The sequence below is a fragment of the Anguilla anguilla genome, chromosome 4, assembly GCF_013347855.1.
Source record: "Anguilla anguilla isolate fAngAng1 chromosome 4, fAngAng1.pri, whole genome shotgun sequence".
Taxonomy (NCBI): Eukaryota; Metazoa; Chordata; class Actinopteri; order Anguilliformes; family Anguillidae; genus Anguilla; species Anguilla anguilla.
Genome location: NC_049204.1, coordinates 67,265,717 through 67,279,443, shown reverse-complemented (window position 1 = coordinate 67,279,443; position 13,727 = coordinate 67,265,717). Strand labels below are relative to the sequence as shown.

Below are 13,727 nucleotides of genomic sequence, written 5' to 3'. Positions count from 1 at the left end.
ACACACCACCTTTATGCACTGCAGCAGTGACACACTACCTTTACACACTGCAGCAGTGACACACCACCTTTACGCACTGCAGCAGTGACACACTACCTTTACACACTGCAGCAGTGACACACCACCTTTACGCACTGCAGCAGTGACACACTACCCTTACGCACTGCAGCAGTGACACACTACACTAAAAATGTTCATACAAAAAACGAATATGGGATTCATTACACATGTGGCTCTGGATAAGAGCGTCTGCCAAAAATGCCTGTAATGTGCAGACCTTTGTTTTTGTGCACATCCCAGATGTATGAGATGATGAATGATGACTGTTTGTAAATTTTAGGCACAATCCTGTTCATGTGATTATCACAGTGAAGCAACCATGAACAAAAAAAAAGAAAAAAGATGAATGCTGAAATGTTCTTACACACAGTTTACAATCAATTGTGATCGTACACGTTTCGTGAATGAGGTCCCTTGTTTGCACAATGCACAAATCTACAAGCACAGGAGCACCTAGCATTGACATAACCCTCACCCTAACCCTAGCCCTAACCCTCACCCTAACCCAACCCTAACCCTAGCCCTTACCCAACCCTAACCCTCACCCCAACCCTAACCTAACCCTAACCCTAACCCTAACCCCAACCCCAACCCCAACCCCAACCCTAACTCTAACCCTAACCCTCACTCTAACCCTAACTCTAACCCTAACCCTAGCCCTAACCCTAACCACGCCCCCATGCTGCTCAGTGGTTCACATCACTGCTCTGCGTTTACCGTGATGCTTCACATTTAGAACCCAGGGGCTCCACAAGATGGCGGCCCCAAAAAACGTCACTTCTGCCCCTTCATGTGCTGGGTGAGCAGGTCCCATAGGACTGCCCTGGTGACACAGCAGTATTCTGTCCCTGGTACGCCCCCTGGTGGCATGACCGTAATTACCGCTGCACTGCATCAGCCAGCCCTACCCTAACTTCCTGTGGAGCTCAGCCTCATTCACACCGCGCCTGTCAATCAAAGCGCAACAGTGCACCAGACCGCCCAGACCGTCGCCATTGCAGCCTTCGTCTCTGAAGGGAAGCCCGAACAACGGGAGGGGGGAGGATGAGGATGAGGATGAGGAAGAGGGGAGCGTACCAGCTGGCCTTCGGCACGTGCCTTGTTCAGCATGGCCTCTCTCTTGCGCTGCCAGAACTCCTCCACCTGCCGGGCCCTCTCGGCGGCTGCCATCCCACGCTGCCTGCGGCGGCCACAGGGGGCGGCAGAGAGCACAACACTCAGCACAATGCAGCGCCGATACAAGCGCTGCAGCACCAGCAGTTACGGACCTGGACAGTGATCCGCAGGGCTAGCCTCATAGTTTAGTGGGTTTTGTGACCTACATGGTTACAACGTTTGGTGACATATTCCGTAGCATTTTACTGTCCAATGAACTCACCTGCTACCATTAGCACTTTTTAGTGCCCTGTGGGCTCTCATGCTAGCATTAGCTGTTTTTATGGCCTATGGACTTAATGGTTAGCATTAGTGCCTTTCAATGCCCTGTGGACTCACCTGCTAGCGTTAGCAGTTTTTATGGCCTGTGGACTCAATGGTTAGCATTAGCCCTTTTTATGGTCCGTGGACTCACATGCTAGCATTAGCATTTTTAAGTGTCCTCTTCAACTCACCTGCTAGCATTAGTGCTTTTTTTCATGTGGACTCACTTGTTGGCATTAGCATGCCTGGTAACTAGCTCCAGTCTGCGTAGCTCTCGCTTGACAGCGTCGTGGTTGGGGAGGTGGGAGGGGCCGTTGGCAGGGAGACGGTTGGGGCCATTGCACATGACAGGTCCGGCAGCTGCTGGCACACCCCTTTAACACAAAAGAGAAATGTCCCAAACCTGTGACTTCCTGTACCTGCCACAATGGACTGCAGTAAACACACACATATGCACAATCATGAATACACACACACGCACATGCATGCACACGCGCACACAAACATACATACACACGCACGCGCACACACAAACATACATACACACACACACACACACACACATGCACACACACACACAGGCACACACACACACAGGCACACACACACACTGGCTGACCTGCTGGGGGTCTCCATGCCGGTCCTGCCCGCCTCTTTGGGCTGTAGTTTGGGGCTCTGCTCTGGGGTGGGAGGCTGATTCTCCAGCTGGCTTTTGTTTGAGTCAGGGACAGGGGCCGCACCTACTGCTGGTACAGGGGCCACACCTGGCCCTGGGACAGGGACCACGCCCACCACTGGGACAGGGGCTACACCCACCCCACCACCACCTCCAAAAAACTGAAAGCCAAAAGAGACCTTAAAGGCACACTAAGCTGTGGTCCTGTGTTTACAGTCAAAGAACTGTCCTCCACTCTTATCAACCTACTCAGCTCTATTTTATATTTTAGACATTTTTATACTGTTTTTGTTTTTATATCTTCGTATTTCTATAACTGTTGCAATCGAGGAAAAGCAATTAGGGAGATTAGGGCTGTGGGATTAGAGCTGTGGGATTAGAGCTCTGGGATTAGGGCTGTGGGATTAGAGCTGTGGGATTAGGGCTCTGGGATTAGGGCTGTGGGATTAGAGCTGTGGGATTAGGGCTCTGGGATTAGAGCTCTGGGATTAGGGCTCTGGGATTAGGGCTGTGGGATTAGGGCTGTGGGATTAGGGCTCTGGGATTAGGGCTGTGGGATTAGGGCTGTGGGATTAGGGCTGTGGGATTAGGGCTCTGGGATTAGGGCTGTGGGATTAGAGCTGTGGGATTAGAGCTGTGGGATTAGGGCTCTGGGATTAGAGCTCTGGGATTAGGGCTGTGGGATTAGGGCTGTGGGATTAGGGCTCTGGGATTAGAGCTGTGGGATTAGGGCTCTGGGATTAGAGCTCTGGGATTAGGGCTGTGGGATTAGGGCTGTGGGATTAGGGCTCTGGGATTAGGGCTGTGGGATTAGAGCTGTGGGATTAGAGCTGTGGGATTAGAGCTCTGGGATTAGAGCTCTGGGATTAGAGCTGTGAGATTAGGGCTGTGGGATTAGGGCTGTGGGATTAGAGCTCTGGGATTAGGGCTGTGGGATTAGAGCTCTGGGATTAGAGCTCTGGGATTAGGGCTGTGGGATTAGGGCTGTGGGATTAGGGCTGTGGGATTAGAGCTCTGGGATTAGGGCTCTGGGATTAGGGCTGTGGGATTAGAGCTGTGGGATTAGGGCTCTGGGATTAGGGCTGTGGGATTAGGGCTGTGGGATTAGAGCTGTGGGATTAGAGCTGTGGGATTAGGGCTCTGGGATTAGAGCTCTGGGATTAGGGCTCTGGGATTAGAGCTGTGGGATTAGAGCTGTGGGATTAGGGCTCTGGGATTAGAGCTCTGGGATTAGGGCTCTGGGATTAGGGCTGTGGGATTAGGGCTGTGGGATTAGGGCTCTGGGATTAGAGCTGTGGGATTAGGGCTCTGGGATTAGGGCTCTGGGATTAGGGCTGTGGGATTAGAGCTGTGGGATTAGGGCTGTGGGATTAGGGCTCTGGGATTAGGGCTGTGGGATTAGAGCTCTGGGATTAGGGCTGTGGGATTAGGGCTGTGGGATTAGGGCTGTGGGATTAGAGCTCTGGGATTAGGGCTGTGGGATTAGGGCTGTGGGATTAGAGCTGTGGGATTAGGGCTGTGGGATTAGGGCTGTGGGATTAGGGCTGTGGGATTAGAGCTCTGGGATTAGAGCTCTGGGATTAGGGCTGTGGGATTAGAGCTCTGGGATTAGGGCTCTGGGATTAGAGCTGTGGGATTAGAGCTGTGGGATTAGGGCTCTGGGATTAGAGCTCTGGGATTAGGGCTCTGGGATTAGGGCTGTGGGATTAGGGCTGTGGGATTAGGGCTCTGGGATTAGAGCTGTGGGATTAGGGCTCTGGGATTAGGGCTCTGGGATTAGGGCTGTGGGATTAGAGCTGTGGGATTAGGGCTGTGGGATTAGGGCTCTGGGATTAGGGCTGTGGGATTAGAGCTCTGGGATTAGGGCTGTGGGATTAGGGCTGTGGGATTAGGGCTGTGGGATTAGAGCTCTGGGATTAGGGCTGTGGGATTAGGGCTGTGGGATTAGAGCTGTGGGATTAGGGCTGTGGGATTAGGGCTGTGGGATTAGGGCTGTGGGATTAGAGCTCTGGGATTAGAGCTCTGGGATTAGGGCTGTGGGATTAGGGCTGTGGGATTAGAGCTCTGGGATTAGGGCTCTGGGATTAGAGCTGTGGGATTAGGGCTGTGGGATTAGGGCTCTGGGATTAGGGCTGTGGGATTAGGGCTCTGGGATTAGGGCTGTGGGATTAGGGCTCTGGGATTAGGGCTGTGGGATTAGGGCTCTGGGATTAGAGCTGTGGGATTAGGGCTGTGGGATTAGAGCTCTGGGATTAGGGCTGTGGGATTAGGGCTCTGGGATTAGGGCTGTGGGATTAGGGCTCTGGGATTAGGGCTGTGGGATTAGAGCTGTGGGATTAGGGCTCTGGGATTAGGGCTCTGGGATTAGGGCTCTGGGACTACAGCTCTGGGATTAGGGCTGTGGGATTAGGGCTGTGGGATTAGGGCTCACCTTCCTCTCAGGACTGCCCCCTCCCCCGCTAGAGCTCAGGACATGCCGCCAGCCCTGCTCTCGTGCCCGATTGATCCGATTCAGCTGCAGGACAGGTCAGAGGTCAGAGGTCAGAGATCATACATAGCTGCACTACAGAGATGAAATCAAATGACGTATTGCTCACACATTTCAAATACACCTAATACATACATTACCATAAATTACGTATTTTCACACTATTCATTATATGTTATCAGAATACTATGCATAATACAGATGTTATATACAGTAATTAAGCAATAATATACAAATAATAAATTATTAATACATTAACACATTCATATTACGTATTAATACTATTTATACAGTAATACTCCTAGAGCGTTTGCTGGTTACCTTCTCCCGCTCAAATCGCTTCATCTGGCTGGCCTTCAGCAGGAGGGCCTGAACACCAGACAGAGGAACACTGCGTTAGAACACTGCATTAGAACACTGCGTTAGAACACTGCGTTAGAACTCTGCGTCAGAACACTGTGTTAAAACACTGCGTCAGAACACTGCGTCAGAACACTGCATCAGAACACTGCGTTAGAACACTGGGTTAGAACACTGGGTTAGAACTCTGTGTCAGAACACTGTGTTAGAACACTGCATTAGAACTCTGCGTTAGAACACTGCATTAAAACACTGCGTTAGAACACTGCGTCAGAACACTGCGTCAGAACACTGGGTCAGAACACTGGGTCAGAACACTGCGTCAGAACACTGCATAAGAGCTCTGCATCCTCACAGATAGCATGTGTGTGTATGTGTGTGTGTGTGCGTGTGTGTGTGCATCTCTCACTTGCTCTCTTTGTTTTCGGTCTTTCTCCATCGGCTCCATACGTTTCTTCCGAACGTTCTCCTACAGTAAAAATACCAAGCACACACAAAGACACACGCACGCGCACACACACACACGCACGCACACACACATGCATGCACACACAGGCATGCACACACACACACACACACACACAGACATAAAAAGCAAAGGATTGAAAGTATTAGATTAGAACTCTGGAAGGAGGAAGATTCTGAGGCCACACCCACAGTGTGCAGGTTGTGCTCTGATTGGCCAGACAAAGGAGAGTGGGGTGGGTGGAGGGTACTAAGCAGAGGAACATTAGTACAGCCTATCGGAAAAAAGGAGGAGGAGGAAGAGAGAGGTGTCAGGAGGTTATTAGGCCAGTGCTGGGGATGGGGGTTGGGGGGGAAGCAGGTGGAAAAGGGGGGGCGGGGCAGGGGGGGCGGTGTCTGTACCTCGCACTTCCTCCTCTCCTCCTCCGCTTGACTCAGTGTCCTCTGAGGGGCTGGCAAGGGGGCCTGGGTGAAACATCAGACACTTAGAGCAACAGGGCGGGGCATGTGGGCGGGGCGAAAGGGATTCTTTTTTTTAATTCTTAAAAGTTTTACGTTGTGTGGTCAGCACACACACGTGGGTGTGGTCAGGCACACACAGGTGGGCGTGGTCAGCACACACACATGTGGGCGTGGTCAGACACACACATATGTGGGCGTGGTCAGGCACACACAGGTGGGCGTGGTCAGCGCACACACACGTGGGCGTGGTCAGGCACACACAGGTGGGCGTGGTCAGCACACACACGTGGGCGTGGTCAGCACACACAGGTGGGCGTGGTCAGGCACACACACACGTGGGCGTGGTCAGCGCACACACACGTGGGCGTGGTCAGGCACACACAGGTGGGCGTGGTCAGCACACACACGTGGGCGTGGTCAGCACACACAGGTGGGCGTGGTCAGGCACACACATGTGGGCGTGGTCAGACACACACACATGTGGGCGTGGTCAGCACACCTGCCCAGTGCGCAGGTACTGACCGGTCTGTGGCGGACCTGCGGTCTCCGGTCCGAAGGCTTGCGGGCGGCTAAAGGCACTCCATACTTAGCGGCCGGTCTGGTGATCTTCTGGGCGGGAGCTACAGGGGCGGGGCCAGCCGCAGGGCGCTTAGCTACAGACAGAGAGAACATGTGAGTGTGTGTGTGTGTGTGTGAGTGTGTGTGTGTGTGTGTGTGTGTGTGTGAGAGAGTGTGTGTGTGCGTGAGAGAGTGTGTGTGTGAGTGTGTGTGTGTGTGTGTGTGTGAGTGTGTGTGTGTGTGTGTGTGTGTGTGTGAGGGTGTGTGAGTGTGTGTGTGTGTGTGTGTGTGAGAGTGTGTGTGTGCGTGAGAGAGTGTGTGTGTGAGGGTGTGTGAGTGTGTGTGTGTGTGTGTGTGTGTGTGTGAGAGTGTGTGTGAGGGTGTGTGTTTGTGAAAGAGTGTGCGTGCGTGTGTGCGCGAGGGTGTGTGTGTGAGGGTGTGTGAATGTGTGTGTGTGAGGGTGTGTGTGTGTGAGAGAGTGTGTGTGTGTGTGTGTGTGTGAGGGTGTGTGTGTGTGAAAGAGTGTGCGTGCGTGTGTGCGAGGGTGTGTGTGTCTGTGTGCGTGCGTGCTGCTGGTTGCTAGGTTACCTGGCTTAGCCTGTGGCTGAGAGCTGAGCTGCAGCTGGTGCAGGACGGTGGGGCTGAATTCCTGAGCGATGAGCTGAAAGACGGAGGATCACAGCTCTATCACTCAGAGCCCGACACACAGGAGTGAGGTAAATCTGCACACAGGTGTGAGGTAAATCTGCACACAGGTGTGAGGTAAATCTGCACACAGGAGTGTGTGTGGTACCCCTGCAGACAGTTGTGTGTGAGGTATCCCTGTATACAGGTGTGTTACCTGTGGGGTGAGGAACCTGTGTATCCTGCGGGTTGTGTGTGAGGTATACCTGTATGCAGGTGTGTTACCTGTGGGGTGAGGAACCTGTGTATCCTGCGGGTTGTGTGTGAGGTATACCTGTATGCAGGTGTGTTACCTGTGGGGTGAGGAACCTGTGTATCCTGCGGGTTGTGTGTGAGGTATACCTGTATGCAGGTGTGTTACCTGTGGGGTGAGGAACCTGTGTATCCTGCGGGACAGGAAGGCTCTGTGCAGGACGGTGCTGACGGAGGGCCTCTCTCTGGGGCTGCGTTTGAAGAGCAGCCCCAGCAGGCCCCGCAGATCTGGGGAGTACTGCTGGGGCACGGGGGGGTACGACCCCCGAATTATCTTCAGCACCAGGTTCTTCATGTTACCTGCCTCAAACTGACACAACACAGGCTACGGGTCACTCACACACACACACACACATTCACACAATACACACGTACACACACATTCACACAATACACACACACACACACACACACGCATACACACACACTCACACAGACACACACACACACACACACAAGGAGAGGAGCACACACACTCACACATACACACTCACACACACATACTCACACACTCACACATACACACTCACACACACATACTCACACACTCACACACACACACACACACACATACTCACACACTCACACATACACACTCACACACACATACTCACACACTCACACAGACACACACACACACACACACACACACACACGCATACACACACACTCACACAGACACACACACACACACACACATACTCACACACACACACGCACACACACTCACACACTCAAGGAGAGGAGCACACAGGGATACTTACTGCATGCTTAAGCGTGCACATCTCATACAGGACACAACCCAAGGCCCAGATATCACTGGGGAGAGACAGACAAACACACCAACCAATGAGAAACAGAGGGGAGGCCACATCCACCAATGAGGAATAGGTAAGTGTCACCACTGGCCAAAAAGGAACAGGGAAGAGTCGACACTAGCCAATGAGTAGCACGGCATGCCCTAGAACCAGGCACGACGAAAAGTTACTCCCATGGGCCAAAATACACTGCAGAAAGCCTTCCCAATGTCTCAGTCACCACAGAAGAAGAGTGGCTGTGGGCTGCGATAACAGTTGCCTTCCTCTTCCGGTCATTTCCGGTCGACCCCTTATTGGATGAAATGCTAACACACTCATAGCTCTATTAGCTGGGAAGCTGCAGCTAGCTGCTAAGGAGTGATAAAGCCATGTTACAGCTGGCTCGAGAGAGGGAGACTGACCTCAGATCAGTGAACAGATCAGATGAGACAGGAGGGTTTTAAACAGGAAGGAGCTGCTTGGTGGGCAGCAGCGATCGGGCGCGCTCGTTAAGGTAAACTAATTAAGAGGGGCTGGCGGTATGGGGCGGTCGCCATGGAGACGGCGCTCTCTGGCAGCGGGAGTGCAGAAAGGAGGGGGGTTAAAGGTCATGTGCAGGGAGGGACAGATTAATTCACTCAAACAAATCAGAGCAGAAACATCAACCAAACCTAACCCTAACCAAGGCTTCCTGCTTCAGCACAGCCCCTCAACAGCACAACACATCACATCATCCAATTACCCACAATGCACCTGCGCTTAGTCAGCAACACCGAGAGTGGGCAGGCATGAGAGGGGAGAGTGAGAGAAAGAACAGAAAAGAGAGAGAGAGAGAGAGAGTGCAAGCAACAGGTGCTCCTTATAGCTTATCTACACTATCAATCAATCAAACTCAAGACACATACACATCACGGAAAAACAAGCAGGCAAAACTACCTGGGGATTCACAAGGCTCATACGCGCAGTGTAGAACTGTATAGGCCCAGAAGGGTTCTAACTGGGTGAGCAAAAACTGCCCATCATTCACAGGAATTATGGGTACAAACTGGCCATCATCCACAGGAATTATGGGTAAAAAATGGCCATCATTCACAGGAATTATAGGACGGAGTGTAGCACAGTGGGTAAGGAACTGGGCTTGTAACCGAAAGGTCGCAGGTTCGATTCCCGGGTAGGGCACTGCCGTTGTACCCTTGAGCAAGGTACTTAACCGAAATTGCTTCAGTATATATCCAGCTGTATAAATGGATACAATGTAAAATGCTATGTAAAAAGTTGTGTAAGTTGCTCTGGATAAGAGCGTCTGCTAAATGCCTGTAATGTAATGTGTAATGTAAGCGGTGGTTGGTCTGGTACCTTTTGTTGTTGTAGGGCTTATTTTCACAGATCTCGGGGGACAGGTAGTAAGGGGTGCCGATGCAGGTCCTGGCCAGCTCCACTGTGCTGTGTGGGGAGAGGAAGGCCTCGTTAATGAGCATCCTCTGCTTCACACCCAGCCTGGAACGCTTGGGTTATATAAACGCCACACTGAACGCTCCATAGTGAATAAAAAGAAAACAGAGCACCTAAAATAAATCAAAACTTACCTGTTGAGAACCCTGGCAATCCCAAAGTCTCCCAGCTGCACAGTCCCATCTTTGGTCAGAAATATGTTCTGAAAGACAGACGGTCAGACAGTCAGGCAGACAGGCAGACAGTCAGGCAGTCAGGCAGACAGGCAGACAGGCAGACAGGCAGGCAGACAGGCAGGCAGACAGACAGACAGACAGACAGACAGGCAGACAGGCAGGCAGGCAGACAGGCAGACAGACAGACAGACAGACAGACAGACAGACAGGCAGGCAGACAGGCAGACAGGCAGACAGGCAGGCAGACAGGCAGGCAGGCAGGCAGGCAGACAGACAGGCAGACAGACAGGCAGACAGGCAGGCAGGCAGACAGGCAGACAGACAGGCAGACAGGCAGGCAGGCAGGCAGGCAGGCAGGCAGGCAGACAGGCAGACAGGCAGGAGGGGGTCTTTAATGAGCTCCGGGGGGGCCGTGCAGTCTCCAGGTGGTTGCTGGGCGTGTCTCCAGACGGTTTCCGTGTGCGTTAGCCGTACCTGGGATTTGATATCCCTGTGCAGAATCTTGCGGTCGTGGACGTGCTTCAGAGCCAAGCAGATCTGCACAAACCAGTCCAGGATCTGAGTGGGGGGGGGGCACAGGGGACAGCCGTTTCAGGGAGGGGACAGAGAGTGCTGCGCGTGTCCGTGGGGGGGCGGGTTTGGCCTGGGCCTTACCTGGTCTTCAGGGAAGAGCACACCTTTCTGTGCGTTGATGCGGCGGAAGAGGTCTCCGCCCTCACAGTAATCCATCACTATGTACAGACAGCCGCTCTCTGTGAAGGACAGCGCTTACTGCAGCGTTACCAGAGATACCAGAGACACTCTCACACACACACACACACACACACACACACACACACACACACAGTCACACGCATACACACTCTCACACACACACACACACACACACACACACACACAGTCACACGCATACACACTCTCATGCACACAGTCACACACACACACACACTCTCACGCACACACACACACACACACAGGGGAGTGATGGGTCTAGTAAGGCCCAGGTTCAGGACACAGTCTGGGCTTCTCACCCTCGAAGGATTCCCTGTACCGAACGATGTTGGGGTGGCTCATGTTCCCCAGCACAGCCACCTCCTTGCGGGACTCTTCCCGCTCCTTGCTGGACATCTGAAGGCACACAGAAGGCAGTTAGGCCACCAGACACTGGGCAATAAAACCATTTGAATAAGGATAAACACAAATACAAAACGACATGAGTGATGCAGTGTTACTCCACACTAGCTCCAGAGGACTGCTGGGAAGGAAGAATATAACAGGAACACAGCGGTGTAGCAGTCAAAATCTTCCCCCGCACACACAAAAGACTTCCTGGAAACTCTTTTGGGCAGCAGATTAACTGGCAGAGAGAAGTGATGTTGACCTTTAGCATAACTGCCAACTGATCATTGGGAATGCCTGTGATTGGCTCACTCATTAAAAGTAAGGCCTGTGATTGGCTCACCCGTGAGATGCCGATCTCCTTGATGACGTACTGCTTCCCATCTTCCTTGGACTTGACGAGGATGGCCTTCCCGAAGGAGCCTTCTCCGATCTTGTTGATCCTGCTGTATTTATCCATGTTTCCACATGCTGGGCTGCAGAGAGCAGGTGTACACGCCATCAGCACATCACACCAACATGACACAACAACGCCATCAGCACGCCACACCAACATGGCACAACAACGCCATTAACACGCCACACCAACATGGCACAACACGCCATCAGCATGCCACACCAACATGGCACAACGACACGTCATTGACAAGTTATCCTCACGCCACACGAGCATGCCAATAACACTGCATGAACACGCCACACACGGGCATATTACACACATTACATACAGGTGCACTAAATACAGACACACTACACACTGCTTACTCAAAAGCACACTGCACACAAAGAACACTATACTGCCACACATCACCAACACCTAGTGACTGCAAACTGGGCCTGGTGACACCACATTGGGTGGAGCTGTCACGTGACAGTGGAAGCCAATGGTAAGGCTGCTATTCACAGAGAAACACTTCAGCTCAGTCACGTCTGTGAGTGAATGGTGGCTACACCTGGGTGTTTGTCACAGAACGCGGGGGTCACAGATTCCATGATTTTGGCTTTTTTTTTTTGGCAGCACAGTGACTTTATTCGATTTTAACCATTTCTGTGATTTCCCCCATTTTTCACAATTGTGAGCTCATCTGGAGCATAATTTACTGACAGGGGGAAGCAACTGTCCTCTTGGGCAGAGACGGCAGGCTTTTAATGCAGTGAAATATATATAATTACTTAATCCGTTCAGCAATTCCCGATTAACTCCACTGATGCCAGGGCACCGGTGCATTAGCCGGCTGTCATCCTAACTGCATTAGAGAGAGCAGCCATCCAGCCCCGGACAATCAAATGCAATTCCGACAATGTAGCAACCCGGCTACAGTTACTTTGCAGAGAGAATGGCACGTTCCGTCCATGCAGAGCTAGCTTTTGAGTCAAAGTTATTATCGCAACTACTGTTACATGTACCAGAAATAAATATCATACTGGCTTTCTTGTTCATCAGCCTTAGTAGCTAGCTAAATTAAAAGTAGCGCAGTTAAAAAAAAACGACCGAAACAACACCGAAAGTCACAGAAAATAAGCATCTTAAATATTAAATAACTTGTACAGTAGTCTGGCGTTATATGAAGGTAGTCATAACCACGGATAGTTAGCTAGCTGGCCGTCTGTCATTAGCCAAGTTATCATACACTTGTATTCTAACATTGCTGACATGTAATTACCGTTAGCCTGGCCGTGCTAGCCACGTAAATGCACATTCATCGGTATCTATTAGAGAATATCTCAGAATGTCGCAAGCTAATACAGCCAACAATCCGTCAATTCCGGCCGCTTCACAGAACCGCAGTTTGAAGCGACCGGAGACGGAGAGATGCTCCAAGATACGGCCTGCGAAGTCAACGGGTGGCTAATGCTATTCAGAACGTTACGCCGAATTTAAGGAGCTCAGTATAGTTATCTGTGTCACTATAGAACTGACAACAGCCGAGCCAGATCTGATGACTTGTACTGCAAGTCGCTTCCGTGTGTCCGGGGGGATGGCCATGTTATGGTTTTTAAAAACATAAAATGACGGAGAAGTTTGACTTACGAGCGTACTAGATGCTCACCGCTGCAGCAGCATACCGCTTCAGTCGTCCCCGCACTCTCAAGCGTTTTCAGCGGAAGTTCCGCCCACCTTGTCACATTTCATTGGTCAATTTGCTTTGGATCTTAGCAGAATCGCACAACAAGAGGTTTAAACAGCTGTCAATAAGTATTATAGGCCGTAAGACTGCGGATTTGATGCGCGATGATGCTTCACCCTAGCAACCGTTCCCGGCATGTACACAAAGAACGCCTTGTTTTAACAGTACGTTTCAGACTGAAGTTAACGATGATTTTACTCATCATTTAGGCTATTATAACAGTTATGTAGATTATTAAACTGAAATTAAAATGACCACGTGTTCTCGCATGGCAACTAAGAAACTTGTTTACCCAAATTTATTTACATTATACAGATGGTGTTTTAAATCTTGCTATTTTTATCACCCAATTTATTTTCCGAATTATCGTTATAATCTGGGTTACCAGTTAGCCTGAATGAGTTTCATGAAAATGTACTTCATCACACATAAAAGCTGTCAGAGTCATCAGAAACATACACTAAAACTGAATAATAAAATAAAATATAAAATATATTTTTAAAAAAAATTGAATTATCACTTTAAACCCTCATGGCTCCCAATGGACAGAAACATTCGTCCTTTCTATGGAGAATTATCATTATTTTATCTTCTGCGTTGTCGTGTATTTCTCTTCATGAGCACAAGAGG

General features: G+C 50.9%; 2 protein-coding genes across 2 annotated transcripts in view; one reads left to right on the top strand and one right to left on the bottom strand.

The window, feature by feature from the left end:
* Nucleotides 1-13,119, bottom strand: part of nek1 (NIMA-related kinase 1) — a 26,875-nt gene extending 13,756 nt beyond the window's left edge. Inside the window, exons 1-18 of the mRNA XM_035413194.1 lie at nucleotides 13,001-13,119; nucleotides 11,312-11,444; nucleotides 10,881-10,977; nucleotides 10,504-10,601; nucleotides 10,324-10,407; nucleotides 9,808-9,875; nucleotides 9,578-9,664; nucleotides 8,189-8,243; nucleotides 7,534-7,734; nucleotides 7,077-7,149; nucleotides 6,453-6,583; nucleotides 5,871-5,933; nucleotides 5,413-5,472; nucleotides 4,965-5,012; nucleotides 4,587-4,670; nucleotides 2,099-2,316; nucleotides 1,707-1,853; nucleotides 1,138-1,240 (exon numbers count right to left, since the gene is read on the bottom strand). Coding sequence (XP_035269085.1) covers nucleotides 1,138-1,240; nucleotides 1,707-1,853; nucleotides 2,099-2,316; nucleotides 4,587-4,670; nucleotides 4,965-5,012; nucleotides 5,413-5,472; nucleotides 5,871-5,933; nucleotides 6,453-6,583; nucleotides 7,077-7,149; nucleotides 7,534-7,734; nucleotides 8,189-8,243; nucleotides 9,578-9,664; nucleotides 9,808-9,875; nucleotides 10,324-10,407; nucleotides 10,504-10,601; nucleotides 10,881-10,977; nucleotides 11,312-11,428 — 1,734 coding nt within the window. The 5' untranslated portion in view covers nucleotides 11,429-11,444; nucleotides 13,001-13,119. The remainder of the gene's footprint in view (nucleotides 1-1,137; nucleotides 1,241-1,706; nucleotides 1,854-2,098; nucleotides 2,317-4,586; nucleotides 4,671-4,964; nucleotides 5,013-5,412; nucleotides 5,473-5,870; nucleotides 5,934-6,452; nucleotides 6,584-7,076; nucleotides 7,150-7,533; nucleotides 7,735-8,188; nucleotides 8,244-9,577; nucleotides 9,665-9,807; nucleotides 9,876-10,323; nucleotides 10,408-10,503; nucleotides 10,602-10,880; nucleotides 10,978-11,311; nucleotides 11,445-13,000) is intronic.
* LOC118225964 (tripartite motif-containing protein 16-like) overlaps nucleotides 1-13,727 on the top strand; it is an 890,716-nt gene that overhangs the window by 318,782 nt on the left and 558,207 nt on the right. The gene's annotated exons all lie outside the window — the stretch shown is intronic.